At 58.3% G+C, this 27,502-nt stretch overlaps 1 protein-coding gene across 9 annotated transcripts in view; it reads left to right on the forward strand.

The window, feature by feature from the left end:
- Positions 1-27,502, forward strand: part of MYO18A (myosin XVIIIA) — a 97,993-nt gene that overhangs the window by 56,491 nt on the left and 14,000 nt on the right. For 7 of the 9 annotated variants that reach the window (XM_012648299.1, XM_012648295.1, XM_012648301.1 and 4 more), the window contains 27 exons: positions 347-358; positions 944-1,147; positions 1,329-1,419; positions 1,717-1,909; positions 2,712-2,798; positions 4,868-5,009; positions 5,159-5,318; positions 6,537-6,723; positions 7,020-7,263; positions 9,740-9,849; positions 13,025-13,090; positions 16,184-16,312; positions 17,000-17,143; positions 17,462-17,551; positions 17,657-17,776; positions 17,983-18,094; positions 18,520-18,647; positions 18,908-19,062; positions 20,634-20,757; positions 20,845-21,045; positions 21,625-21,735; positions 22,263-22,367; positions 22,675-22,821; positions 23,230-23,343; positions 24,711-24,827; positions 25,022-25,105; positions 25,545-25,682. In XM_012648299.1, coding sequence (XP_012503753.1) covers positions 347-358; positions 944-1,147; positions 1,329-1,419; positions 1,717-1,909; positions 2,712-2,798; positions 4,868-5,009; positions 5,159-5,318; positions 6,537-6,723; positions 7,020-7,263; positions 9,740-9,849; positions 13,025-13,090; positions 16,184-16,312; positions 17,000-17,143; positions 17,462-17,551; positions 17,657-17,776; positions 17,983-18,094; positions 18,520-18,647; positions 18,908-19,062; positions 20,634-20,757; positions 20,845-21,045; positions 21,625-21,735; positions 22,263-22,367; positions 22,675-22,821; positions 23,230-23,343; positions 24,711-24,827; positions 25,022-25,105; positions 25,545-25,682 — 3,515 coding nt within the window. The remainder of the gene's footprint in view (positions 1-346; positions 359-943; positions 1,148-1,328; positions 1,420-1,716; positions 1,910-2,711; positions 2,799-4,867; positions 5,010-5,158; positions 5,319-6,536; positions 6,724-7,019; positions 7,264-9,739; positions 9,850-13,024; positions 13,091-16,183; positions 16,313-16,999; positions 17,144-17,461; positions 17,552-17,656; positions 17,777-17,982; positions 18,095-18,519; positions 18,648-18,907; positions 19,063-20,633; positions 20,758-20,844; positions 21,046-21,624; positions 21,736-22,262; positions 22,368-22,674; positions 22,822-23,229; positions 23,344-24,710; positions 24,828-25,021; positions 25,106-25,544; positions 25,683-27,502) is intronic. The other 2 variants (XM_012648300.1, XM_012648298.1) reach the window with 1 other exon arrangement.

The raw sequence follows: 27,502 nt of genomic DNA on the forward strand, positions 1-27,502 counted from the left end.
TGGAGAGCTCCGGGTGTGTCAGCGCACGCACCTGGTTGTTGAGCAGCGTCTGTAGCTCCTTAGAGCTTCCGGAGTTTTCCAGGGCCGTGGGGGGCGGGGGACGGGTATAACCTCTTTGTGTGTCTCTTCCTGCGTGTGTCGGTGTGACCACACCCACAGACATACTCGTTTGAGACCGAGTGTGTGTGAGCGCGCGTTCCCCAGTCTGGATGTTTTCTTGCAGGCTCATCCTCATAAGCCCCTACCCCCCACGGCCCCTTCCCGTGGGCCTGGCGGCTCAGTTGATGACTGTTTGCTAACACGCTGTTTTTCTTTGCATGCTGCATGCTGGTCCTTTGCCTTACAGAAGCTGCCGAAGGTAAAACCTTGTTTCTTGTTAGCTTTCCCTAATTGCCGTGATTAGACACATGTTGGCTGAGGCGCATATGTCTGTGTGGGCTGTTCCCTTTCCCCTGCGGCTTTTTTGCCTCCTCACTGTGGGCCATTTGTGGTCTCCCCTGGCAGATGCCTGGGGGCAAGAGGGAGATCCTAATGCTTCCAAGGAAGGGGGAGGCGCTAGTCGTCTCTCAGGATAGAGTGGGTCTTGTGTTCATCACAGGTGGGCTGGCTCGGCCTCTGACTTTTTCCTTCTCCAAGTTGGGGCCCCCTGGAACCAAACCCTCGGAAAGGGATTTCGCTGCTGGCTTGCCGCCCTCTGGCGGCAGCGAGTGGAGTTGCCTCCTTTTTTAGGACCTGCTCATTCTCTCCATCCCCCAGAGGCGCAGGAAGTGCCGGCAGCTGCTGGCTGTCCTTGTCCTGCCTGAAGCCCAGCTGGTGTCATCAGGGCTGGTTTCTCCCTCCAGTAGATGCCCACTCCCCAGTCCTGTGGGGAGAAGGCATAGTGGTCATCGGCTGGCCTAAGGAGAAAGACCCAAGATGCCAGATCCTTTTTTCCACCCCACAGCTGGGCGAAAGCAGTTTGCCCGCCACGAGTGGGCCCAGAAGGCTGCGTACCTGCTGGGATGCGGCCTGGAAGAGCTGTCCTCGGCCATCTTCAAGCACCAGCACAAGGGCGGCACCCTGCAGCGGTCCACCTCCTTCCGCCAGGGGCCCGAGGAGAGCAGCCTGGGAGATGGCATGGGTACCCTCAGCCCCTCGGCGGGTGGATGTGAGTGGGAGGCCTCGTCCAGGGCCGGCTGCCATCTCTGGGGGTGGAGGGGACTGCTGGAGCGAGTAGATGCTTCCATCAGTCGGGGGACCCAGTCCCAGAGCCCCATGCAGGGTAGGGAACATACCCAGGTGGGGAGCCCCGGGGAGCAGGAGACAAAGCCGATCCTCTTGCCCCACAGGCCCCAAACTGAGTGCCCTGGAGTGCTTAGAGGGCATGGCGTCGGGCCTCTACAGTGAGCTCTTCACCCTGCTGGTCTCCCTGGTGAACAGGTGAGTGCCAGGCAGGACCCAAGGGCTCCCTGCTCCCTGAGTTGGCAAAGGTGGAGCTGATACCCTTGCATCTGTGGTTGGCTGACGCAGGGCCATCCTCCACCAGCAGAGGGCTCGCTGTCCCATGGGCCATAATCGAGGCAAGGCCCGTCCTCCCCACCAGGGTCCTGGGCACCTGGGCAGGGATGGGGATCTGGTTTGAGGCAGGGCAGGGCTGCCTGGTGCCAGGGGCAGACCAGCGGGGCCTGCTCTGTGCTATTGCCCTGGCCAGCTCTGACTTAGGCTCTCCCTGTGAAGGGCTCTCAAGTCCAGCCAGCACTCGCTCTGCTCCATGATGATTGTGGACACTCCGGGCTTCCAGAACCCTGAGCAGGGGGGTTCAGCCCGTGGAGCCTCCTTTGAGGAGCTGTGCCACAACTACGTCCAGGACCGGCTGCAGAGGCTCTTCCACGAGCGCACCTTCGTGCAGGAGCTGGAAAGATACAAGGAGGTAACTCTCGGTCTCATGCCCTACCTCAGCCCCACTTTCTGGCCTTGCCACCCTCAGAGAGGGTGTCTGTGGCTGTGGAAAGCACCGTCTTCCCTGCCCTTTACTCCCTCTTTATTTCTGTCCTCCTGTGACCCCTGGGGTGGCAGTCATCTCCTGCCCCCTTGTCCCTGGCCTGCAGCTTTGACTACGTTCTTACTTTGTGGAGCGTTTGCTCTCCAAGAAGCTAAAGGTGCATTCGGGGTCCGTGGGAGCCCTCCCTAGCCTTCCTTCAAGTTCCCCTCCTGCCCCGTGGGTTGCAACAGTGCGGTTCCTGCCTCCGAGTGTGTCTGGGCCTGGCCTTCCCCGCCTCCCTTTCCCGATGCGAGGACGGTGGTGGGTTATTTAGTGCCCTCCATAAAAGGGTGTCCCAGGTGGGATAAGATCTGGAATCTCACCTCATATGGAGGTGAGTTGAATGAATTGGGGAGGATATTTATTTTGGATGAGAGAAGATTCAGGAGGAAAATGACAGTTGTCTTCAAGTGTTTCAAGGATGATTGTGTGAAATTGAGAGTAGCTTATTCTGTGTTGCCTAATCAACTGATGCGAGGGACAGAGAGTGCGACTTTGGCTTAATATAAAAAGAAGTTATGAGAAGTTTAGCTGTCCAAAAATACAATGTGTTGCCTTGAGAGGTGGGTAGCAGTTTGTCATTTGGGATGCTGGAGGTTGGCCTTGGTGACCCCAGAGTCCCCTTCTGGCCTAATAGGGCTGTGCCCACACATGGCCCTCATGCTCAGTACTGCGCTACCTTCCTTCCCAGGAGAACATCGAGCTGGCGTTTGATGATTTGGAGCCAACCACAGGTGACTCTGTGGCCGCTGTGGACGAGGCCTCCCACCAGGCCCTGGTAGGCATTCCAGTGTGGGTCTGGCCTTTTCTCTCATTTCCCACCTCTCTCCCTCTGGTCGAGCCCTCCCCATCTAAGCTGCTGCTGGGGGTGCCACTTGGGCTGAGGGAGGCCCAGCAGTCATGCCCAGACACCAAGCACTTTACAGCTACGGGGCTGTGCCCTCGGCACTCAGTCTAGCCAGGAAGGTGGCACTTTCTTCTGCCCTGGTGCAGTGGGGGCCATGGCCCATCTGTGTCCTAGCCAGGCAGGCAGGCGTACGTCCTCCTCTCTCACCAGCGGAGGCTCAGTCCCAATCCTGTGACTGGCTAAGCCCCCAGTGTGTCTGTCAGGAGCCCTGGCGTGAGGGCCTGGACCCCAAAGACGTAATCATTCCCTCCCATTGTCCCCAAGAAGAGGACTGATGCAGCCCAGCAGGGCCCCACTTAAACAGGGAATAGTGCCAAGCTCCAAGATGCCCTCTGGGGGCTGTCGTGGATATGAGCCCTCAACCTCATGGGTGGGCACTGTCACCCTTTGTGCTTGGGCTAGTGTCTTGGGCACCTTCATGCTTGAGAGGGGCTGGCTGGCCTGATGAGCACTTGGCATTTGGTGACTGTCTTCCATTAGGGAAATTGCATCAGGTGCTGTGCTGGAGAGCTGGCATTTTTGCCAGGCTGCTGCTACCCTGACTCTGCTTTGGTTCCTGCCCCGGCTCCCTGCAGTAAGGGCCTGCTTGGCTAGCACAGTGGTGGGCCCCGGGGAGAGCGAGTATCCCCCTGGGGACAAATGCTTAAAGTGCCCAAGTACCAAGTCTCCCCAGGGAAGTTGGATTTTCTTTTCCTGCCACCTGGGCTCCCATGGTGGCCTCGCTTGAGAGCCTTTGCCATTCTCAGGAGATGGGGAAGTCAGCACACGTGACTCCTGAGCAGCAGGGGTCAGACAGTGCGTTTGGATGGGCTCGGCCACCCTTTCCCTCCTGCGCTCTCCCCTGTCTGATGGGCCTTGACACCGGCAGCTGCACCCTGGGGAAGGGCTCCTGGGTGCCCTGCCTGCTGCTCACATCCAATGGCTTCATTGCTCTTTCCTGCCACTCAGCTCCAGCCGCTGGCGATGCCCCTCGGCCCTTGGCCACATCCTCCTTCCTTCTGATAATCACGGAGACTCCCTTGGGCAGCTGTGGGGAGGAGATGCAGGCAGCGGGAGTCAAAGATAGGGAAAATGGCATTTTTCTCACTTCTCTTGTCCTCCAGTCCCTAAAGGCCAGGCCAGAATAGGGTGTGGGGAAGGTTCAGTCCTTGCTGCCCAAGGAAGACACGGGAATTCCATAGAGAAGGTACCTTCGGGCCAGAGGTGGCCACAGGCCTAGTTTGTTTGGCCTTCTTGGGTATCAGAAATCAGAATTCTCTATTTCCATGTTCTCTTGAAAAACAAGAGGACTTATCAACACTAGGCCAATGTTCTTCCAGAACAGCAGTTGGCTGCAGCGGAGTGGAAGCTGTTCCCTTCAGAGCGGGACATTTGCTCTCTAGGCTCGCCCCAGTCTCTGCCCATTTTGGCTGCCACATTAAGTCTCATTAAGTCTCCTGCCTTACACTTTGGGCCCTTGAGTTTATACCGTGTAGTGATCCCACCTACAGCAACCTGAGCCCTCTCGGGGCTCTCCCCTGTCTGGGATCAGTGTTAACCCCATGCCTTCACTTACCAAGAGCTTCCTCTGGGCTAAGCACTGTGCTCAGGGCCCTAAAGACTTTATCCCGTTCAATCTGCCAGGGAGTGGGAACAATAGCCCCTGGCGACCTCTGAGGGGGAGGGTGGGTGTGGGCTCAGGTTACAAGGAAGCTTTCAGTCTTTGGTGACTTCTGACCCAAGTCCTAGGAATCATATTTTGCGGTGGGCTTCTCTCTGATCCCTCTCCAAGCCCCTCCTTGCCCTTGCTGCCCACCTCCCCACAGGTGTCAGCTGCAAGCAGCAGGAGCTGCAGTGTGTATGCACACGTGCATAGCACGGTCGCAGTGTGCAGCTGGGGCAGGGTGCCTGGCTCCTTTCCCCAGCTCCATGTGACAAGGTGGGGCTTTCCTTCTCCGCAGGTGCGCTCACTGTCTCGAGCCAATGAGGCAAGGGGCCTGCTGTGGCTGTTGGAAGAGGAGGCTCTGGTGCCAGGGGCCACTGAGGACGCCCTGCTAGAGCGTCTTTTGTCCTATTATGGCCCCCAGGAGGGTGACAAGAAAGGTAAGTGGCATCCCTGGAGTGTGGCTCCTCTGCTTCCTGTCCAGAGGACCTACCTGTGTGGGTCCAGGTGGCACCACCTAGGGGCTCACTTATTCCCCAGGCTTCATGTCTGAGCCTGACAATCTGAACCTTGCTTCTTCCACCCTCAGGCCAAAGCCCCCTTCTGCGCAGCAGCAAACCGCACCATTTCCTCCTGGGCCACAGCCACGGCACAAACTGGGTGGAGTACAGCGTGGCCGGCTGGCTGAGCTACACTAAGCAGAACCCAGCCACCCAGAATGCCCCCCGGCTCCTGCAGGACTCCCAGAAGTAAGAATACCACGCACTCTGCGCCTGTGCTATCCCCAGGGCTGTTCTGGGGCTCCCTTCCCCTGCAGATGCCTCAGAGGCCCCCTCACTCATGACATAGATGGGCTACACTTCCTGAGAGGCAGCAGCCAGGCCCAGCTGGCCTTGAGGGGTGGGGTGGCCTCAGGGTTAGAGGTAGGAGGAAGACATGGCTAGAGAGCCTATAGTTTCAGGCCGGGCGTGGTGGCTCACGCCTGTAATCCCAGCACTCTGGGAGGCCGAGGCAGGCAGATCGTTTGAACTCAGGAGTTCGAGACCAGCCTGAGCAAGAGCGAGACCCCGTCTCTACTAAACATAGAAAGAAATTAGCTGGACAACTAAGAAATATATAGAAAAAATTAGCCGGGCATGGTGGCACATGCCCGTAGTCCCAGCTACTCGGGAGGCTGGGGCAGGAGGATCACTTGAGCCCAGGAATTTGAGGTTGCTGTGAGCTAGGCTGATGCCACGGCACTCTAGTCTGGGCAACAGAGTGAGACTCTGTCTCAAAAAAAAAAAAAAAAAAAAGAGCCTATAGTTTTAAATTTGGATAACGCCCTTACATTCTTCAGACAGGGAGTGGCCTTAGAGGCCTGGCAGTCATATAGGCCCCGTCATTGTTTGTTCATTCAGTACATGATCAGTGGGCACCTGGTCTCAGAAAGAGCCTATAGTTTTAAATTTGGATAACGCCCTTACATTCTTCAGACAAGGAGTGGCCTTAGAGGCCTGGCAGTCATATAGGCCCCGTCATTGTTTGTTCATTCAGTACATGATCAGTGGGCACCTGGTCTCAGACAGAGGCTTCTAGGTGCTTGGCAGATGGCAGTGAACCTGCCCTTGTGGAATTTACATTCTAGTGGGGGAGACAGATAATGAACAGTCAATGTAATGAGTAAATCTCCCCTGCCACATGGGACAGCCCTTCCTCACCTTTGCCCCCCGTGGTGAGGAGGATGAGTAGATTGCCCCACTCTGTCCGATCCTGCCTACCCCTGGGCTTCTGCCCACCTCTGGTTTCCACTTCTTACTCCTTGAAAAGTTCTCTAAAGGTTCTCTGTAGGGTGTGGGGCATGCAGCCCATATACCCAGGCCCCTGGCCAGGGCCGTGTGGGGGCTGTGTGGAGCCCTGGGAGCTGGGAGGAGGAAAGGCCTCTGCTGCTCCATTAATGGGATTCCTTGCCCTCCCGCCTCCGGCAGAAAAATCATCAGCAACCTGTTTCTGGGCCGGGCAGGCAGTGCCACGGTGCTCTCGGGCTCCGTCGCAGGCCTGGAGGGCGGCTCACAGCTGGCACTGCGTCGGGCCACCAGCATGCGGAAGACCTTTACCACGGGCATGGCGGCTGTCAAGAAGAAGTCACTGTGCATCCAGATTAAGCTGCAGGTGGTGAGTGTGCCAGCCCAGGCCCTGGGGCCTGTCCTTACCCCTGGCAAGCAGGCCTGGGCACTCTGGGCACACTGAGGTCAGCTGGCACCCTGGGGGAGGGGGGTCTTCTTTTCAGTGCTGCTGCCTCTCGAGTGGCCACACGGGCCTGGGGCAGGCAGAGTTGTCCAGGCTTAGCATGTGCTGGCTGGTGCTGGGACACCTGCTATCCTGTGAGGAGTGGAGATGCTGGCACCAGTCCCTGCTCTCCTGGCCACGGCCATCAGAGCCCACTGAGGGCGGTCCCTTCCCTTTGGCAGGACGCCCTCATTGACACCATCAAGAAGTCGAAGCTGCATTTCGTGCACTGCTTCCTGCCTGTGGCTGAGGGCTGGGCCGGGGAGCCCCGTTCCGCCTCCTCCCGCCGAGTCAGCAGCAGCAGCGAGATGGACCTGCCCTCGGGAGACCACTGCGAGGCTGGGCTGCTGCAGCTGGACGTGCCCCTGCTTCGTGCCCAGCTCCGTGGCTCCCGCCTGCTCGATGCCATGCGCATGTACCGCCAAGGTGGGGCCTCCTTCCCCTCAAACCCTGGCTCTCTTTTCCAGAACTGGCCCTGCCCCACCCCATCTCCAAACGGGCCCCTGGGCTGGAGGGTGCTGCTCCCCACCTGTCTTGGGACTGGCCCTCGTCGCCTTCCTCCCTTCTGCTCTGGGGCCTCCTCTGGGGGCTCTCTCTCCTCGTCTCTCCCAGCCCACCCACCCACAGCCAGGTCCCCTTGAGATCTCCCCATGGGCGCCTGTTCCATTCTCTGTTTCTTCCCACCCTGCAGTCTACCCTCTTGCTCGTCTCCCTTCCAGACTCAGGTCCTCTCCACCCCCCGCCCCTCGCCTCACACACCCTGTTGTTTGTCCACGGCTCCGTCCTCCCCATGTCCCTAGTTTGGGCGATCAGCTCTGCCCACGGCAGCATGCCCACTGCCCTTTTGGAGTCTCCTGCCCAGAGAGAAATGAGGTGCTAAATCTTTCTGAAGTACTTAAAATTCCCAAGAAAGGTCAGACAAACCCTTTTTATGGACCTCTCTAGAGGAGGGGACGGAGAGGATGGTAGTGATCGTAGTTACTTAGAGTCCTTTACTGCATACCAGACACTCTCCTGAGCTCTTCCCACGCATTAACTCACCTAAACCTCACATCAGCCTCATGAGGTGGCACTACTGCTGTCCCTAGATGAGGAGACTCAGGCTTAGAGAGGTTAAGTAGCCTGCCAAAGGTCGCACAGCTTGTGAGAGGCAGGGCAGGATCTGACCCAGGCAGGCTCATGCCTCGAAAGTAGGGTTTTGTTTGCCTGAGAGGTTGTGAGTTGTCGGTTTCTGCTGTTGTTTCCCTTGGCTAGATGAGCAGGCTGGGTCCCACCCACACACAGCCGGGTCCCTCAAGGTATCCCCATAGGCACTGTCACTTTTCCTTAGCAGCCAAAGCCAGGAAACGGGCTCCCTGCCCTGCTCTAAATAAATCATCGATCTGTCCCCACGTCTTGATATGGAGTTGGTGTTTATTATTTCAAAACCAGATTGTTACCGCTCTGAACCAAAATCAATGTGCTTTACTCAAACAAGCAGATCGATGAGGCTAGCAGCAGCAGGTCCCCTTCCCTCACCCGGCCCCCAGCCACCGGCGATAGCGCTGATGATTAATTAAGATGCCAGGCGTCCGGACCTGCTATCCTGGCCCATCAATTTAATTGCAATTCAGATACAATCAATAGCTCACTTTGTCTTGGCCCCTCGGCAGCCCCCGCCTCCTGTTTCAATTATCAGGCACATGCATCAGCCTCATCTCCCGGCTGGAGGGTTTCCCAGAGCTAGCTAGCCCAGCGGTGGTGAGGCGGAGCCCCCGGCTGCCTTCGGGAGCCCAGGTTTGGAGCCGGGTTCTGCCCCTGCTGCAGCCTTTGTGACCTTGAGCAAGCCATTCTCTCCACCTCTCAGGCTTCAGTTTCCATGTCTGAAAGATGAGTTGATCTGGCTTAAGACCCCTCTCTGGTTTGAAATTCCGCGATTCTGCGGGACTGGATTTCTTGGTCCTCTGGCAGGGGCTCTGGTGAAGTCAGGGTGACTCGGGGTCCCCTCCAGCTGGCTACCGCTCTGGCCTTGCTCCAAGCCAGAAGCCATCTCACCCCCTCTCCCATCTTGAAGCCCAGACACTCAGGGAAAGAGAATCTACAAATCATTCTGGTTGCCTGGCCTAGGGCTCAAGGTCAGGATGGGGCAGGGAGGGGAGCCCTTTCCGATATCCTGCTCCAGTGGGCAGAGGACAGGAAAGGAGCGTTTTGTTGACTGTCCACCAAGTGAGCTGGACTGTTTTCTTTTTTTGTTTGTTTTGTTTTTTTAAATAGATTTAGGGGTACAAGAGATTTTTTGTTACACGAATGATTTGTATGGTGGTAAAGTCAGACCTTTTAGTGTACCCAATTCTACCTATTTTCTCCTTTAATCTCCATGACTACCATGGGAGAGAAGTGCTAGGGCCCCCATTTAAAAGTGAAGAAACTGGGACTCAGAGAGGTCGAGTGACTGGCCCAAGGTCACATGATCCTAAGAGGCAGGGCCAGGATTCTAGTGCCAGCCCAGGCACTTGTCCTCTCAGCCACTCTGATGCCCTGCTGTTTTTCTTGAGGCTATCTGGGTTGTCACAGAGTCATAGACTCGGGGGGTGAGAAGGCACCTCCTAGATCACCCAGATCCCCATGGCACTCCTTCCAGACGGTCAGCTGCCCCTGCCCCATTTGCATGCCCTGCTGACTAGGAACTTGACTCCTTCTAGAGGAGCCCGTCCCATCCCGCTGTGGGGCAGCCCTGGTCGTCCTCTCGGCCTCCTGCCTCTCCGCTGTCCTTTCTGGGCCTGCCTCACCCGCAGGCTCCCCAGCCCCAGCAGTTTCTCCCCTTCGGGTGGCTGCCCACCGGCTGCCCAGGCACTAGTGGCCACTGGGCTGTGCCGGGAGCAAGCAGGGAGGCGTTGACGGCTCTGGGCCGCTCTCTCTCCAGGTTACCCTGACCACATGGTGTTTTCCGAGTTCCGCCGCCGCTTTGACGTCCTGGCCCCACACCTGACCAAGAAACACGGGCGCAACTACATCGTGGTGGATGAAAGGCGGGTAGGTCTGGGCCCCAGACCCCCAGCAGACGCCTCTTCTCTGCTCAGGCCCCTCTGAGCAGCTGCCCTTTCCCAGACCCATCCTCCCTTCCTTCCCTAGAGACAGTGGCTGGCCCTCGCTCAGGCTCATGGTTTTGGCTGACCAGGGCCAGGATAGGGGCACCAGGCTGTGGCAGTGGGGAAAAGGCATCCTGGGGCATAGACTGTACGGACAGGAGAAGAGCCGCCTTCTTTGGAGGCTCAGGCTGGGGGTGTCTGCTCTCTGGTGAGCCAGACGATCATCCCAGAGCTAGCAGGCCAGGGCCTCCCAGGTGGCAGGTGAGAACTAGTGTTTTGAGTACCCCACTGATGGCACCTGGGCCCCTCCATGTCAGGAATTAATTCCTAAAGCAAGAAGCTGGCCAGGGCTGGGGCAAGATCCCTCCTAGAAGTAGAGTGGATATGGCAAGACCTCCTTGGTGCCAGGGTGACCACAAAGCTGCTGGGCCCTTTGCCAGCCCAGGTTGGTGCATTCATGGCTGCAGAAGGGGTCTCTCTCTGCCACTCTAGGCTGTCACCTTGCTCCCCAGAGGCAGTTCCTCAGACAGCCAAAGGGCGCCGTGAGCAGAGGAACCCTCATACACTGTGTTCGGGCCTCAGGCACCCAGCCTGACTCTGAAGGCACCTCAGACCTTAGGACGGCTTCCCTAAAAGTCGGGGGGCCTCTGCATGACAGGGCAGGAAGCCCCACAGCGATGCCCAGCCTTCCGTGTGTATCCCTCCCCTCCCCCTCCCCGTGCCACAGATGCACATTCACGGAGCCCCTGAAGACCTTCTCTCCATCTGCAGGCCTGCCAGTGTCTTGGGTGACCCTGGTGTGGATGTAGCGGACCGTCTCGTACCCCCTTCTCATGGCCCTCGAGCTCCACTCCAGCTTCCCACTCAGGGCTATGCCGGCACCTCCCCATCCCTGGAATACTCCCCTCTGAAATCCCGCATTCCAGCGGGGCCTCTCTGAGTACAGCCTCCTTCCTCTGGGTCTCACTCCTCCCTTCTGTCGGGACACCTGCTCTCTGACTCCATCGGACCTCTCATTTCCGGACCCCACTCCGTTTTCTCCACCCCATCAGGTCCCTCCCGACTTGACTTCCCTTTTCGCTCAGCCTTGGTGCCTTGGTCCACCTTCTGTCATCACCTTCATCCCTCAGCCCTCCCGAGCCCCCACAGTACCTGCCCTGCCACAAGGCCAGCATCTGGGTGTCTGCGTTCTGCGTTTTGGGCTTCCAAGGGCAGTGGGAGAAAATTATACAACTGTAGGGACTTGAATTCCCCCAGGTTTGTGGTCTTCAGCCTTAGCTGGGCCCTTGGGATGGCAATAAGTCTTCCAGGTGTCCCATCCTTTCCTGGCCCTGACACCAGGCTCCTTACCTGCTGTTGCGTTCTCTGTCCTTCCCAAATCCTCCCCACCCCACTTCCCAGGTCATCTTCCCAGCAGATGACCTTGCCTCTAAGCTCTAAGAAATCAAGGCTCCTTCTTCTTCCGCCTTCTTCAAACTTCCCTTCCTCTGCCCCTTCCCCCAGCCCTCCTGTCACATGGGAGAGGTGCACCTCCTCCTGTCCAATCCCTTCCTCCCAGGCTGTAGAACCCATTCCCTGTGGTCTCCCCAGACACCTGTTCCACTGATGTTGACTCTTCCCTCTCTTACTCCTTCCACCTTCTCTTCTCTCCCACCTCTTCTCTTGGTGCAGAAACATTCTGCAGAGCTTGCCCTCTGAACGGAGCCTCCTGTCATCCCTCTCTGGACTACACACTGTCTCTCGCCTGCCCCGTATCCTTGATAACTTACCTTCCTCCTGCCACCCCCACCCCCGCCACCATGTACCTGCACAGCCGCCACAGCCGCCTGGTCCTGCTCCCTGCCACCCTGGGACTGGCCTTCCTTTCTCCCCACGCCATCCATATCTCCAGAGCTGACGGGCATTTTTCTATCCTTCTGTTACTTGAATTCTTAGCAACATGCGACCTCGTTGACGACTCTGTCCTTTTTGAGACTTTCTCTGCTCAGCTTCTTCGCTGCTACTCCTGGTTTCCCCTCATCTCTATTCTCACACCGTCTGGGCTTCTTTTTTTCCACTTGCCTTTTAAGTAAAGGTCTCTCTCTTCCTAAGACTCTCCTTGGCCGTGTGTGTTTTCTATTCTATGCGCTCTTCCTGGACAACCTCATCCACACCCACCGCTGCAATTACCACATGTGCATTGATGACTCTCAGATCAATACCTCTAGCCCAGGCCTCTCTCCCGAGCTCCAGACACATGTTCATCGCCGGCTGCCTTCTGGACTTCTCCACCTCTATGCCTTATAGCACCTCAGATGCAGCACGTTCAAACCAAACACATCCTGTCTCCTCCCAAACCTACTCTTTCTCTTGTATCCCTGCCATGGGGAATGGCACCATAGTCTGTCCCGTTACATAAGTCAGAAGCCTCAGCATGGCCCTAGATTCCTCCTCCTTATGTGTCCCCCATCCAGCAAGGCTCTATCTCCTTAACACCTCCTGCATCCCCCCTTTCCTGGATTGCTGCCTGGCGGGGAACGGGTCTCCATCCATCTTCCACCCGTTTGCTGGTGGGATCTCTGCAGAACGCAGGTCTGATCACATCCCTCCCTTAGCGAACCCTTCAGGGGCTCCCAAAGCCCCTGGGCTCCGCACACTCTGGCTCCTGCCCACCTCTCTATTGCACCTTAACCCCTGCCCCAGGTCCAGTGAACTGCTTGGAGTGTGAGTGCATTCTGCCGTCTGGTGCTCCCAGGCCTTTGCTCATGCCACTTCCACTGCCTGAAATGCCGTCTTCCCTGCTTTGTCTAACCTTTGTCTAACTCTTACTTGCGTAGACATTCTCAGCATCAATAGCACCCCCCCACCGTGCTTTCCACAGCCCCATTGTCTGCGGTACGCCTGCCCCTCTGTGCACCTCACTTGTCTTGCTCCCCAGCAAGATGGTTTGTTCCTCTCATAGTCACCTCTGTGTCCCCAGAGCACAACACAGCACCTGACTCCGTGGAAGCCCAGCTGAAGTGCTTGTGGAATAAATAGTGGACTGTCTAGGAGGAGGGAGGGAAGGGCCGAGTGCCTGGGCGAAGCCCTGCGTGGTGAGGGGAGGCGGCGGGCTGCCTGACGGAGGCCTCTCTCCACAGGCGGTGGAGGAGCTGCTGGAGTCCTTGGACCTGGAGAAGAGCAGCTGCTGCATGGGCCTGAGCCGGGTGAGTCGCCCCACAGCAGGGCATCGGGCCTCCTATTCCTCCCACTCAGCCAGACTTCGGAAGTCTCCTGCTGCCCCTTCTGAGTCCTGCCCCCCCAGCCTCACCCCTCCCAGCCCCTCAGAGCTGCCCCTCCTCTCAAGCTGCCCCCTTCAGGGCCAGGGGCGAGGGAGGTCGATGTTTCAGATGCAGCAAACTTAACTTTCCCTCCCTCTGGATATTTGGCTTGTTCAGTGCCATGAACACCTCTGTGATGTCGGGAGGGAGTGGGTGGAAGGTGGCCCCGAGCCTGGCCCGAGTCCTGGCACGGGGAGTGAGGGAGACAGAAGGGCTGGGCTCAGAGGAAGAGGATGGGAAAAGCAGCTGGTCAGCAGGCAGAGCGCCCTGGGAGAGTTGTCGAGGCTGCCAGGGTCCCAGGAGAGCAGCAGGACATGTGAGGCCGTGCGGCTGCCGCCTGCCCACAGGCCGGATTCCTCATCTGAATGGAACGTGTGCGTAAAAGGCAGGCACGCCCGCCCCTGGGTGCCAGTCTGCCGTGCCACTCCTCACCAAAGGGCCAGCTGAGTGCCCCGCCCACAGGCAGGGAGCCCTGCACACCCCTCTCTCCCGGGCCTGGGAAGCTTGGACAGGCGGCATCTGCGTACGTGCTCCAAGGGCTGAGGGGGACGGGAGGGCAGTGGGGAGCCAGAGAGGGTTCTGGACTTGTCCGGATGTCAGCAGAGAGGGAAGGAGCTCTGAGGTGGAAGGAGGTGCCTGAAAAAAGCCTTGAGTCTCACTTGTTCTCTGTCCTCTGCTCAGCACTAGTCACTTTCTTGGTCTCGCTGTGAATCCCTTTCCATCTTTGTGTCTTCTCAGCTTTGTCTCTGCTGTCCCTGGTTTTCCCTTTTCCTGTTGGCCCCGGCAGTCCTTGCTGGTGTCTATTCCTTGGTCTCTGGTTCTGTGTTTTTCTGTTTCTCTCCTTGTTCTCTGTGCCTTTTGCAGTCCCACCCTCTTTGTGTCATTTTCTGGTTTTGGTCTCCACTTTGTCTGGCTCACCTCCTTTCTCTCTGTTCCCTCCCGCCAGATTTTTTAAGCCTGGGGGCTGCCAGCTGGGCCTTCTCCCTGGGGAGTCAGGGATTTTCTCCAGCCTGGTGGTCTCTTCCTGGGTTCACTCACCCCCAGCTTTCCCACCGGCTCCTGCCCCCCAGCAGGCAGAGCTGACACTGGGAGTGGCACCTCCTGCAGCCGGTTCCTGGGTTCCCAGGCCTATCTTGGGCAGGAGAGGGCCTGTACAGGCGGGTCCCCTTCCCGGCTGCCGTCTGAGGCCCTCCACCCGAGGAGCCCACCCGAGGCAGGCGAGCCCTAGGGCCGGTTCTCACTCAAGGAGAGCTGGAGCAACACTGGGGGTTTGCTCACATCTGGTTTGGGAAAGAAAGCTCAGGCCTTCCGGGCTCTGGTTGGTGCTGGCTGGTGAGCGAGACTCCCTGTGTGTTTGTCACATTGCTTCAGAGGAGAGGGTCTCTGACCCACAGGACCCAGAGGATTTAGGCAAGGACTTGAGGGTGCTGAGAGCCTCCCGACATTGTAAAATTTGTATGAATGGGCATTTGGGGGAGGAGATGGCCCTGAGCTTTCACCAATACTCAAAAGGCCCCTGAACGCCACAAATGTTCAGGAGAGGTGTGAGGCCCACTGCTGTAGCCTCTAGACCATTCTTTCTCTTCTTCTTGTGTTTTTGGGCCACACTCCATCCCCTGCTCCAGCACCTCACTTCTGCGGTGTCACGCAGCTCTGAGTGCTAACCGAGCATGTTTGCCCCGCTCCAGGGGCACTGGGATGGTCCCTGCCCCCAGTGGAGTTTCAGGCTCCCACATTACGGGAAACTGAAGCTCAGGTAGAGCCTGAGACCCGTGGGAGATCCCACATAGCTGTACTTGTGGGATTTAGCAAAGTGTCACAAAGGACTGAGCTGGATTTTTCCAAGGCCAGCCTCAGGGGACTAGGTTTCTATGAAGTCGCCAGAGGCAAATTTTTCTCAGCAGAAAGTTTAGGCCCTCCTCCCACTTATTCCCTGCAGGGGGGCCTTGGGATCCTGTCCCTATTGGCTCTGAGTACATTTACATAACCCCTGTTTCCCATAGACTTCATACTTGCCCAACCAAAAGGAATTGTCTGTTCTGTGCCAGGTGGAGGTAGGCAGACACCTAGCTGTCTCTGCCCTCTCAAGGATACTGGTGTATTTTTTTCACCTGACCACTCCCCAGACACACTCCTCTTAGTAGGGCAACTTCTGCTACCCAGTCTCAGGGCAGCTCTTGCCCCATCTCAGGGCAGCAGAGAGCAAGAGGAAAGGCCGGTGTGGGGGTGCCAGCTGGTTCCTTACACGTGGGTCTGCCCTCCAGCCCCCAAACCTGTATGACAGGTCCCTTGGCTGGGCCAACCCCCGCCCACCTCACTGGCTTCTTCACAGAAGGTGAAACAGGGTGTGTGCGGTGGGGGTGTTGGCACATGAAAGCAGAGGCCTCTGAGATGAAACTCAGGGCAGGGACGGGAGACGGCAGGAGCTCCCCGCTGCCCCCTTCCTTTCCTCTCCTCTTCCTCTGTGTGCTGCTCCCTGGAGCTGCTTCTCACGCAGACGCCCACCACCCTCCACATCACCTGAGGGGGAGCCCTGCAGTGGGCTGCTGGCTCAGGGGACACTGACCCCGATGCTGGCAGTCCTGGGGGGCGGGGCCAGCACAGGCACTGCTGAAGAGCATCCAGTCCCTGTGTGACCAGTGGCTGCTACATTTCCTTCCTTGCCCCAGGTATCTTCCCTTTGGCGTCCCTCTCCTTTCATCTCTCTTTGAAGTTAAATTTCCCACCTTAATCCTCCTGCCCTAACCTCCCCCGGGCCCCCAGCTGGGCCCTTCTCCTTCAGCCTTCCCTGGGCCTCTTCCTGCTCCTCCCTCATCTCCCTCCTGACACAATTGCATTTCCAGGTTGGATTTTCAGGCTCTTCCCAGGCGAGGGCTGTACTCCCCAGCCTGCTGGTTTCCTCTGCGCTGCTTGTTCCGCAGCTCCCACCCCACCTGCCCCGGCCCAGTGTCCTGCCTCACCTGGCCTGCTCTTCCACAGGTGTTCTTCCGGGCTGGCACATTGGCTCGACTGGAGGAGCAGCGGGATGAACAAACCAGCAGGAACCTAACCCTGTTCCAGGCGGCCTGCAGGGGCTACCTTGCCCGCCAGCACTTCAAGAAGAGAAAGGTGCTGTTCTAGGTCCATCCCCTCCCTTCTCCTCCCCATCCTAGATGGTCATAGCTGAGTTCTTAGGATTGGGGGGTGCCCAGGGAACTCGTAGGGGTAGGAGGCTGGTCTTAAGGCTGCGAGCTATTATCTGAGGGGAGAAGAGGCAGGAAGCTCCCAGGCACAGGCCCTGGGCCGGGGTGGGGAATGGGCAGCTCCCTGGTGCTGGCATGGTGAGGGGGCTGTGTTGAGGGGTGGTGGGGGGAAGCAGGGCCCAAGCAAAGGTGGGCTCTGGATCACAGGCTGCTCCATGAAGATTAAGGAGCTGTGTCAGCGACTCCTTTTCTTATTAGCAAGTCCATAAAACAGCCAGCACTGCCGCCTCTTGTGTTTCAGCAAGATTAGGTTTTATAGCACGGCTAGGCCAGGGTGCTGGAAATAATCAGGCAGCAAATAAAGCAGATGAAATTATTCCTAATGATGGTGGAGTGGTGAGTGCCCAGTGCAGTGCTCCCCGCCAGGCTCTGGGCTCCACCCTCTGAGGGATGCAGGGGGCCCAGGGCAAGGGGAAGCATGGGAGGTATCTGGCTTGGGGTCAGGGGGCCAGAGGAGCAGCCCCAGGGGCTGTGCTGGTGGGGGGAGGGTCCTTGACTGAGTGTGGCCAGGGCGACTGAGAGCCCTGTGCGCACGACCCCACCCCAACTGCAGATCCAGGACCTGGCCATTCGCTGTGTGCAGAAGAACATCAAGAAGAACAAAGGGGTGAAGGACTGGCCCTGGTGGAAGCTCTTTACCACCGTGAGGCCCCTCATCGAAGTGCAGCTGTCTGAGGAGCAGATCAGAAACAAAGACGTATGTCGCAGCCTGGGAGGGCCAGGGTGCTAGGAGGGAATCCACAAGTGCAAGAGCCTTGCCGGCCTGTCTTGGGCTTCCAAGTGCTCCTTTGTTTAGTCCAGAGAGCTGGTGTCATGAACTGTGCCCATTAAACAGAAGGTGTCCCTCTGGGGTGCTGGCTGAGCCCCTGGGCAGCCTGTTAGGATAACATCTCGGGCATCCTCAGCTTATTGCAGGGGGATCTGGGGACAGGGGCCCTGGGAGGCAGTGGCTCTCCTGTTGGAGACGTGCCCCTCGCAGTGCCTCAGGCTCACTCTGCATCCTTGCTCATGCTAGGAGGAGATCCAGCAGCTGCGGAGCAAGCTTGAGAAGGTGGAGAAGGAGCGGAACGAGCTGCGGCTCAACAGTGACCGGCTGGAGACCAGGGTGAGTGACTCCTGGCCCACCGTTGCAGGGTGACCGAGCCCCTGGTGTTATGGCTGAATGAGGCAGGCACTTCAACTGGTGGTGCCTCCCTCCCTTCCACCCCAGATCTCGGAGCTGACATCGGAGCTGACGGATGAACGTAACACAGGAGAGTCCGCTTCCCAGCTGCTGGACGCAGAGACGGCGGAGAGGCTGCGTGCTGAGAAGGAGATGAAGGAGCTGCAGGTGAGGGCAGGGCCGGGGGAGGACAGCAGGCTGGTGACTGCTACACCCTAGTGCCCATCTGCTCCCCCCAAAGACGGTTGGCATCTTCGCCCCAGCCCCGCATCCCCGTCTGCCCTGGGTAAGCCTGTGGCCATGGTCTGTGTGGTTAGGGGAGCGGGTGGCACTGGGTGAGGGGAGCAGCACACCTCACCAGCCCTCTTCTGCAGACCCAGTACGATGCGCTGAAGAAGCAGATGGAGGTGATGGAGATGGAGGTGATGGAGGCCCGTCTCATCCGGGCAGCAGAGATCAACGGGGAAGTGGATGACGATGACGCCGGTGGGTCTGAGGCCTGAGCAGATTGGCAGTGGCCTGGGGGTGGGGGCAAGCCCCAATGCCCAGCCCTGGGTAATCGGCCACTCTCGTCCAGGCCTGTCTCCCCTCCGTAGGGCTGGTATAAGACCAAAGTGAAATAAGTAGATGAGAAAGCAGAGGAGCCAATAAATGTGGGGGATTATCAGGTGCGGCTATAACCGCCATGATAATGACAGCGTCTAGGGGCATGGTCCCGGCAGTTCCCGGGAGAGGACAGCACATGCAGTGACATCTCCCTCTAGTCTTCTCCCGGCTAGTGGGAAGAAGCCACCGTGGCAGAGAGCTTCCTGAGCCCTCGGGCTGACCCCACCTGCTCCTCCCTGCCTCCTCCACCCCTTCTGGGGACTCTCAACACCTCCATCCTCCCTTGTCTGTCCCCACCCCCACAGGTGGTGAGTGGCGGCTAAAGTATGAGCGCGCCATGCGGGAGGTGGACTTCACCAAGAAGCGGCTCCAGCAGGAGTTTGAGGACAAGCTGGAGGTGGAGCAGCAGAACAAGAGGCAGCTGGAGCGGCGGGTGAGGCTGGGGAGGGGCCGGGCACGACGTGTCTGCCCAGCGGACGGGAGGCAGGCGGGGAGGGGAGGCTGGCGCATTATCCTCTCAGCGCAGAAATAACCAGGGGCAAACTACTGGAGCTTCTTAGGTTCCCTGAGTGACCATGACTCCTTTCCTCACTGCTGGCTCTTCCCCTCACTCACCCAAGTCTCTCTCCTCACCTCCACCAATGCTTCCGGGCCTCTCATGGCTGCCGCCCTGCACCCCTTCTCGGCCCCTAGCTCGGGGACCTGCAGGCAGATGGTGAGGAGAGCCAGCGGGCTCTGCAGCAGCTCAAGAAGAAGTGCCAGCGGCTGACGGCCGAACTGCAGGACACCAAGCTGCACCTGGAGGGCCAGCAGGTCCGCAACCACGAGCTGGAGAAGAAGCAGAGGAGGTGGGTGGGCCCTCTGCCTGGGGCTCAGGGAACCTTCTAGAGCAGCCACAGACAGGGCTCCCTCCTTGCCCTCCAGGGAAGAAGGGAGGACCTGAATTTGGCCAAGGGCCTTGCCTGCCTGGTCACTTGTCCTGGAGCACAGACCCCACGAAGGCCTGCTCAGGGCCTCCGCTCTAGGATCTGCTTCCCCCACTGTGCACCTGTCACCCCGTCCCGGGCCCAGCCAGGCCCCCCCAGCTCTGCATCTCTCTCACTTGCCTCAGCTACACAAACACACTCTCCTGACTAATGTTGTTAAACTGCTGTGCCACTTCCATCTCATTATGGTAATGACACAAAGGAGGGGGGTGGCCCTCACAGGAGAAAATCCAATCTAAATTAATTTCCCTGGCTGGGGATGGGAATGGGACGCCTTTATTAGCAACACTGAGGAACCCACAAGCCCTGGGAATAGCAGGGTGCCCCGGGGAGTGGGAGCAGCGCCCGTTACCCCTCTGCAGGGGAAGGGCTTCCCAGTGGAGGCCCCAGTTGCCTTTGTGAAGGGGCAGCCTCATACCCACCACCCTGGGAGTGAGGGTGCAGTGCGGAGCCTTTCTAGGGACCCTGGGTGACCCCTGGCCACCTGGACTCACTGCTGTCCTGAGGAGAGTGAGGGAAATGGGAAGGTTTCTGTTCCTCCCCCCTGCACTATGACCATCCACTTCCCTCCTTCTTATCTTCACCCTGACCCTACCCCTGCACCCGCACGCTGGCACCCTTAGCAGGACCCCCTTGTGAGCACCCCGATGATGGTGCCAGCTCAGCCTAGTTACCGTATTGTCATACTCCCCGCTGGCAACATATTAGGTTTCAGCCGGCCAGGGTTTCCTTAGGTTTTTTTTTTTATGTTAGGTTGGGTAGGGGGGAGCTGTTCAGTTTCAGGAGGAACCTGATTAGCTATTCAAGAAAGGTGTTAGGAATTTCATCAGTTTGCTCCTTAGCTAGTCACTGGGAGGGAGACGGAAGGCTGGGAAGTGAAGGAGTGAGAGTGACGGAGGCGGCCGGCCACGTGCCCGTGGAAGCACGCTGCCAGCTGGACACAGGGGAGTGCCAGCCTCAGTCTGGCACGGGGTGTCCTGCTGGGACAGGTGGTCCTGGCCAAAGGCTGGTGCCTGGAGGTAGGGGCTGGAGCCAGCAGCTCCACCTACAGTTGCCGAACTGAACTGTGGAAAGTGAGGTAGATGAGGCGGGACATCCACCTCTGCCCATTCCAGTTGAAATTGAAAATGTGGAGACTTAACTCCTGAGGAAGTTACTCCTGTCCACCTCTTCCCGGAAGCAGTCTGTGGGTCCCCCGGAGGCCCACTTGGTGAAAGGGCTCCCTCGATGAGCCACTCCCAGTCCCAGACTGGCTTGACCTGTAAGCCCTGAGTGTCGCCTCCACCTCGCCACTGGCCCCAAGTTGGGCTGCATGAGTCCCTTCACCCCTGCTTGTGTCCTGTCCGCATCGGTGGCACCACCTCCTGGTGGCGTCTGTGTGCTGGGGACCCAGACTCTGCCCTGTCTGATGGAGCCGCCACGCTCCCTCACAGGTTCGACAGTGAGCTCTCACAGGCGCACGAGGAGGCCCAGCGGGAGAAGCTGCAGCGGGAGAAGCTGCAGCGGGAGAAGGACATGCTCCTCGCCGAGGCTTTCAGCTTGAAGCAGCAGCTGGAGGTGGGTGGGGCTGCCCGCCATCCCTGCCCGTCCCCCTCCCAGGCTGGGGCCAGCCGAGCCCCAGCCTCATCTTCTCTTTCGCTCCAGGAAAAAGACATGGACATTGCAGGGTTCACCCAGAAGGTCGTCTCCCTAGAGGCTGAGCTCCAGGACATTTCTTCCCAAGAGTCCAAGGACGAGGCCTCGCTGGCCAAGGTCAAGAAACAGCTCCGGGACCTGGAGGCCAAGGTCAAGGATCAGGAAGAGGAGCTGGATGAGCAGGCGGGGACCATCCAGATGCTGGAGCAGGTGCTGGAGGGCTTGGCCAAGGGAGGGGCGAGGTGCAGCAGGGGACACCCCCATTCCCACAGCCAGCCCAGAGTGTGGGCCACGGGAGGGCAAGCCCACCCCCATTCATTCATTTGTTCACACGTTCACCTACTCACAAAATGTAAGTGAGCACCTGCTCTGTGCCAGCCCCGGTGTGAAGACAATTAAGCTTTCATGGAGTTTTCCACAAAAACAAATCTGATTGAGCCCCCAGTAGTGAGAGGTTTCGGATGCACAGCAGCCAGAGGCCACGTGCCCACCCAGCCTGCCACTGAGCCACCTGGTCAGCTCAGGAGCTAGAGCCTACAGGCCAAACCGAGAAGCTCCAGGATTGTCCCCACCCCTGGCAGCCCCTCTCTGGGCCTGTGCCAGACACCTAGTCAGGAGTCCAGCTTCTCTGCAGAAGCTGGCTGCTGTGGAGCAAGGTGTGAGCAAAGGGAACCGGCTGGCAGAGGTGTTCTTGGCTCCGGAGCCTTGGGAGAGCTGCATGGCAGGGGCAGGGGATGGGGACAGGCGCCACTGAGGAAGGAACCCAGTCCCTACTCCAATCTCCTCCAGGCCAAGCTGCGTCTAGAGATGGAGATGGAGCGGATGAGACAGACCCATTCCAAGGAGATGGAGAGTCGGGATGAGGAGGTGGAGGAGGCCCGGCAGTCGTGTCAGAAGAAGGTAAGGCAGCTGGGCGCTTACCTGTTCCCCTGTGGCTGCTTTAAAGCAAGCGGCTTTCTGTTTCCCTGCCTTAGCCACATTGTCTTCCATTGCCATTCCGGACCAGGAATCTCCTCTTGGGATCCTGGCATTGGCTGGGACGTGTTGGCTTAGAGTCTGTAGAAACTTGGTCCCTTGAGGAACTGATGTTCCCTGCCTTCTGTGCCAAGCGGCAGCCAACCCTGTGCCTCCTGTGCTGCTCTGGCGCTGCCCACAGCCAGGCGGCCTGGCTGAACAGGTCCCCACTCTGCAGCGAGGTCTCCTCCTCTAGCTCAGGCGGCCACCGTGCATGGCCTGCCATCCCTCCTCCCCGCCCCAAGCTGCTTTGACACCCTGGGAACTTGGAATTCAGATTCTGACCCCTCTAGGGTCATCATGCTCAGTCCTGCCCCACCGTTTTCCCCGGGCGGGGGACCCAGAAGGGAAGGGGACTCCCTGAAACCAGGCACTAAAGGGACTGACGGGTCTCTGTCCCCACCATAATCCAGTTAAAACAAATGGAAGTGCAGCTGGAGGAAGAGTATGAGGACAAGCAGAAGGTGCTGCGAGAGAAGCGGGAGCTGGAGGGCAAGCTCGCCACGCTCAGCGACCAGGTGGGCAGGGACGCTCTGCCCCATTGCAGCCCAAGGGAGGAGATCTTAGGAACAGCAAGCTGGGAACGGGGTAGACAGTGAGGTGGGGATGCCCTGAAGAACCCATTGTCCTCCCTGTGGACGGGGGGACGTCACCATACATGGGCACACCCAGGCCTGTCTCATTGGCTGGCATGATCCTGGACTTCCCGTGTCATTGCTCACTGGGGGACTCTCATAACGAGGAGGGGGTGAGGAGGGGGCTTGGGGATGACAGGAGCAAGCCCCATGATGGAGCCCCGACCCCTGACTGCTGGCACCAACCCAGGTGAACCAGCGGGACTTTGAGTCAGAGAAGCGGCTGCGGAAAGACCTGAAGCGCACGAAAGCGCTGCTGGCGGACGCGCAGCTCATGCTGGACCACCTGAAGAACAACGCGCCCAGCAAGAGGGAGATCGCGCAGCTCAAGAACCAGGTGTGTGTGCAGAGAGCAAGCTGCTGTCCAGAGCCACGGGCCTTGTTCTTTCAGTTCTCCTTCTCTCCCTCTTGCTCTACTCAGTGGCCCTTGAGTCCTTGGGAAGGAAGGTGGCAGGAAAGGGGCAGACGCCACTTGCAGCAGCCAGACTGCCCAGGGTTTGTGTATGCTGTGTGGTCTGGCCACCAAGCCCCTGGGTGGTGTGGATGGGTCCGTGTGTCCTGGTAACCATCCCTGTCATGGGAGGAGATGCCCATGCGTGTACCACAGCACGGCTGGGCCCTGGGGTCTGATGTGGCGGACGAGGAGAGCATCTGGGCTCCCTCTCCCCTGCGAGCACCCTGCATAGCCCTCCTTCCCCCAGGGAGTGGCTGACATCTCTCCCTGGGGTGGTGGCTCTGTGTCCAGCTGGAGGAGTCAGAGTTCACCTGTGCGGCAGCCGTAAAAGCGCGGAAAGCAATGGAGGTGGAGATCGAAGACCTGCACCTGCAGATTGATGACATCGCCAAAGCCAAGACCGTGGTGAGGGCCCAGGGTGTATGGGGCAGGCCTCGGGGGACTGAGGGAGAACAGAGCTGCCACCATGGCTCCCTTTACCCCGAACAAGACCCTCGACGCCAGGTCTTTCTGCAGGGAGAGCAGCCCTCCCGGCATCTGCCTCTGCCCACTAGAGCAGAGGCCTAGGGGAGGGGTGGGCGAGGAGGGAGCCAGCAAGGGCCCATCTCCCTGTTTAACCACCTGCCTGTGGGAGCTTGGCCACAGGCCCCAACACCATAAATAAAGGCAGCTAATGTGGCTGAGGGATGTAAACAGGTGCCTGGAGATTAGCAGAAGCACCGATAAGAGGATGGGATGGCTCAGATTCCCTCCCCTTCCCCTGCCCAGCCCACTGACAAGCCCAAGCGTCAGCTAATTAGAGCCCTTATTTAATGCCTCCCTTTTAATTCCCCACCTCTCCCACGGCCCATCCATCCCATCCACCGACAGAGAATTCATTACTGGGATGCGGCCACCACCGGTCCCTCCTTGGGCAGGGAGTGGGGCAGGGAGGAGGCTGGGCTTGGCTGTTGGCCTCGTGGCCCCTGGCCTGTCACCTGGCTGCTGAGAGATGCCAATCTCACGGGCTTGATTTATCCCCATGACATTTGTGCTCCTCAGCAGTTTTCAGGTGAGTAATTCAAATTCCTTAATTGTGTTAAAAAAGGCTGTTATAAAATTACCATTTTATTTAAATCTGAGTTAATAAATTTCTTGGCGGAGGCTTCCCCAGCTCCCCACAGCCCAGTAACAAGATGGATGGGGCAGAGAAGGAGCCAACGCAGTCATTTTGGTTTGGAATTACAGGCTAATAGATTCATTCATTTCCTGAAGCCGCTGTTGGCTGTCTCTTCCCCTCCCCCCAGGAGGGGACTGGCAGTGGGGGGCTGGACGCCCAGGGAGTGGGCAGTCCCAGGGGAAATGAGAATCCAAGCCAGGGGAGCTTCGAAGATTTGAGGGGTCCTTCCCTGGGGCCTGAAGGGGCGGAGTACATGCAGGTCAGGGCTTAGGCTGATAGTGCCAGGGTGTCGGGTCATTGTTCTGGGCAGACCTCTTCTGCCTTCTCATTAGCCTCAAAAGAGCTTCCAGAAAGCAGCTGTCATTCAGCCCAGAGGCCCAGGATCTGCCTGCACTGCAAAGACAGCCCTTTCGCTCATCTGCCTGGCCCAGGGCCTGAGGGACACTTGCCCGAACATCACTGGTCCTAGAACCCACCCTGGGGGTGGGGGTTCAGCGCCACCATCACCTCCCCCACCTCCACTCACTGCCCACAGAGGAGGTTTGTACTGGCTACCTGGAGCCTTCAGGCACACCAGCCTGAGGCCCCCTGATTTGTCTTTGCCTCCCTCCAGCTGGAGGAGCAGCTGAGCCGCCTTCAGCGTGAGAAGAATGAGATCCAGAACCGGCTGGAAGAGGATCAGGAAGACATGAATGAGCTGATGAAGAAGCACAAGGCTGCCGTGGCGCAGGTACCCTGCCAGGAGCGCCCCAGCACACCCCGCATGGTCACCGCCCTTCTGGGCCTCCTCATGGGTCCCTGGTGCAGCCACTTGTTTTGGGAGGAGGCGGTGTGGGACCCTGGATGCCCTGCACTCCGTGTGGGCTGCACTGGGCTGGGTGTTTGTGGGGGATCCTGCCTCTGATGCTCTCACCCCTGACCCAGGCCTCCCGGGACCTGGCTCAGATGAATGACTTCCAGGCTCAGCTAGAGGAAGCCAACAAGGAGAAGCAGGAGCTACAGGAGAAGGTGGGGACCAGGGGCTCCCCCAGCAGAGAGGGGGCCAGGGTCACTGCACGTGGGGAGGAACCCCCCAGTTCACAGCAGCGAAGGCACTTCTCTCTGCCATCAGTAATGCACAGAGCAATGCAAACTGGTAGAAAGAGCAGGCTTGGAGCCATATCACCGCAGCAGACGTTTTGGCTTCAGCAGCCTCGTTTCCCATTTCTATTCCCTCTCTGGTCCTTAGCTTTCTCCTTTCTCTCCGAAGGGCGGCATCTGTGCCAAGCACTGGGGCAGGTGGGGGATGCCTTTGGCTCGCAGCCATCCTTTCTTCCTCCTCTGTGCACCCCTCCCCGCCTCGGCCTCCTGGTCACCATGGTGATGTTGTGATGTTGCCTGCCCCAGACTCGGCCCCCTCCCTCCCAGGGCTCAGTTCATTCTCCTCTTTCTGCCCCCAACCCCTCAGCTACAAGGCCTCCAGAGCCAGGTGGAGTTCCTGGAGCAGTCCATGGTGGACAAGTCCCTGGTGAGCAGGCAGGAGGCTAAGATCCGGGAGCTGGAGACACGCCTGGAGTTCGAAAGGACCCAAGTGAAGCGGCTGGAGGTGGGTCACACTTCTGGTCCGCAGGAGCCACGCATGCTCAGCAGGACTGGGCAGGCCCAACGACGACGGTCCTCGGTCCTCAGAGGCCCCTGCCAAGCTGCCAGGCCAGCTGAAGGGCGGATGCTCCCCTCCCGCCCGCCTGGCCTGCTCTCTGGGTGCCGTGGCGCCGGCCTGCTTTACATGCTGCCTCCATGCCTGCGTGCTGCCAGGGGACCAGAGCAGCTTAGCTTTTCGTCTTCATATTTTCCTCCACCGTGAGCTCCCCCCGCCCTTCCCCTCACCCTGCTCTCAGGCAGGGTCATAAATATGCAGCGGATGGCGCCACTCCTGTGAGGGCTGAAGTCTGTTCTCTTGTCTCCCTCCTCTCTCTTCCTCCCTGCTCCCTCTCTTACTCCTTTTTCCCCACTTCTTCCTCCCATTCCTGTCTCTGCTTTTTCTCTCTCTTCATTTTTCTCTATTACTGCCCTAGTCTTTCTTCTCCCTGCATATTTTTCTTCCCCAATCTCATTCCTCTTTCCCACCCTCTTCCCATTTCTTCTTTTCTCCCCATTCCATCCTCCCCTCCCCTCATTTTCCAGTCTCTTTCCTTTAACCCTTCTTTATTGTATGTTTAGAATATGTATTTAATAGTTTCTTTAGTGTTGACCTTCTCCTTTTTTTGTTCACCTCTTTTCTTCTCTCTCTTTTTAATCCCTCCTTCCTCCCAACTGGAATCTCCATACTCCAAATTCAGTCCTCCTTCTTGTCTCCCGAAGCCAGTGTGGTCCAGCCCCCTCCCTCCCTAGCAGAGCAGATAGCAAGAGAGACGCCGACAGAATTCTCTGCGTTTACGCCCCTTCCCCCTTATTTCTAAGTTCTCCTTGAGTCACAGACAATTGTCTGAACACCATCAGCTCTGCCTGAGAACTGTGGTCCCAAGGGTGGTTGCTGAGCCACGTCCCTGCCACCCCCTTCAGCTCCTCAGTCCGTGGAGCAGGCACTTAGGCAGGGGTGGAAAGAGGTGGGCATTAGTCACCTCAACGTGGGGAGACAATATGACTGAACATCCCAACAGGGGGTGACAGTCCTCAGGAGAGCTAGAGAAATATAGAGGAAGCCTAAGTGTTCATTTTCTGCCCACCGCACCCCCAGGCAGTGAGTAATATTTTGATTCCCCGTTTTACATCCAGGAAGGGTTAAGTAGGTTGCCAAAAGTCACACAGCTTGGATCGGGGCAGGCCTGCAGGACCTGCCTCCTGTTCTCCTGGGCCCCAGGCCCTCCCCTCTCCTCCATCCCTCAGGTTCCCTTCTGCTCAGAAAGGCAATACTGTGGCTTAGACTCGTGGAATGTTAAACACAAACGGCCCCATCATGCAGCAGATCTGCTATTGCAGAGACACAGAAGCTGGGGGCCAGTCGGTGGTAGAACCAGGGTCCTTCCCCCACACTCTGCCCTTCTCTCCAGGTCATTTCTTGCTCAGCAGCCCACTGCCTGGCAGGGGAAAACGTGTTCGAGTTTCTGGAGGAAGAGAGATTCATTAGGCTTGGAGAGATGGTTCTCTGCTTGGAATCTGGTGATTGCTTAGTCTCCTGATCCAGAGCGCTCAGCAAAGCCATTTACCCCAGAGCACAGCGTCTAGCTTTTGGGGCTTCTGGATTCAGAGAGCCTGAGGGAAGCCCTGCTGAGAGTGCAGAGGCACTGACTTAGCATCAGAACCACAGGCCCACTGGGCGCTACCCAGGTCACACCCTCCACCTTGATAGTAATGACAGTGACAGTAGCACCTTTCATCTACCAAAGTACATTCACATTCATCGCCTTATGGGGTCCTCAGCAGACC

Source organism: Propithecus coquereli, unplaced genomic scaffold, assembly GCF_000956105.1.
Source record: "Propithecus coquereli isolate 6110/MARCELLA unplaced genomic scaffold, Pcoq_1.0 Scaffold281, whole genome shotgun sequence".
Taxonomy (NCBI): Eukaryota; Metazoa; Chordata; class Mammalia; order Primates; family Indriidae; genus Propithecus; species Propithecus coquereli.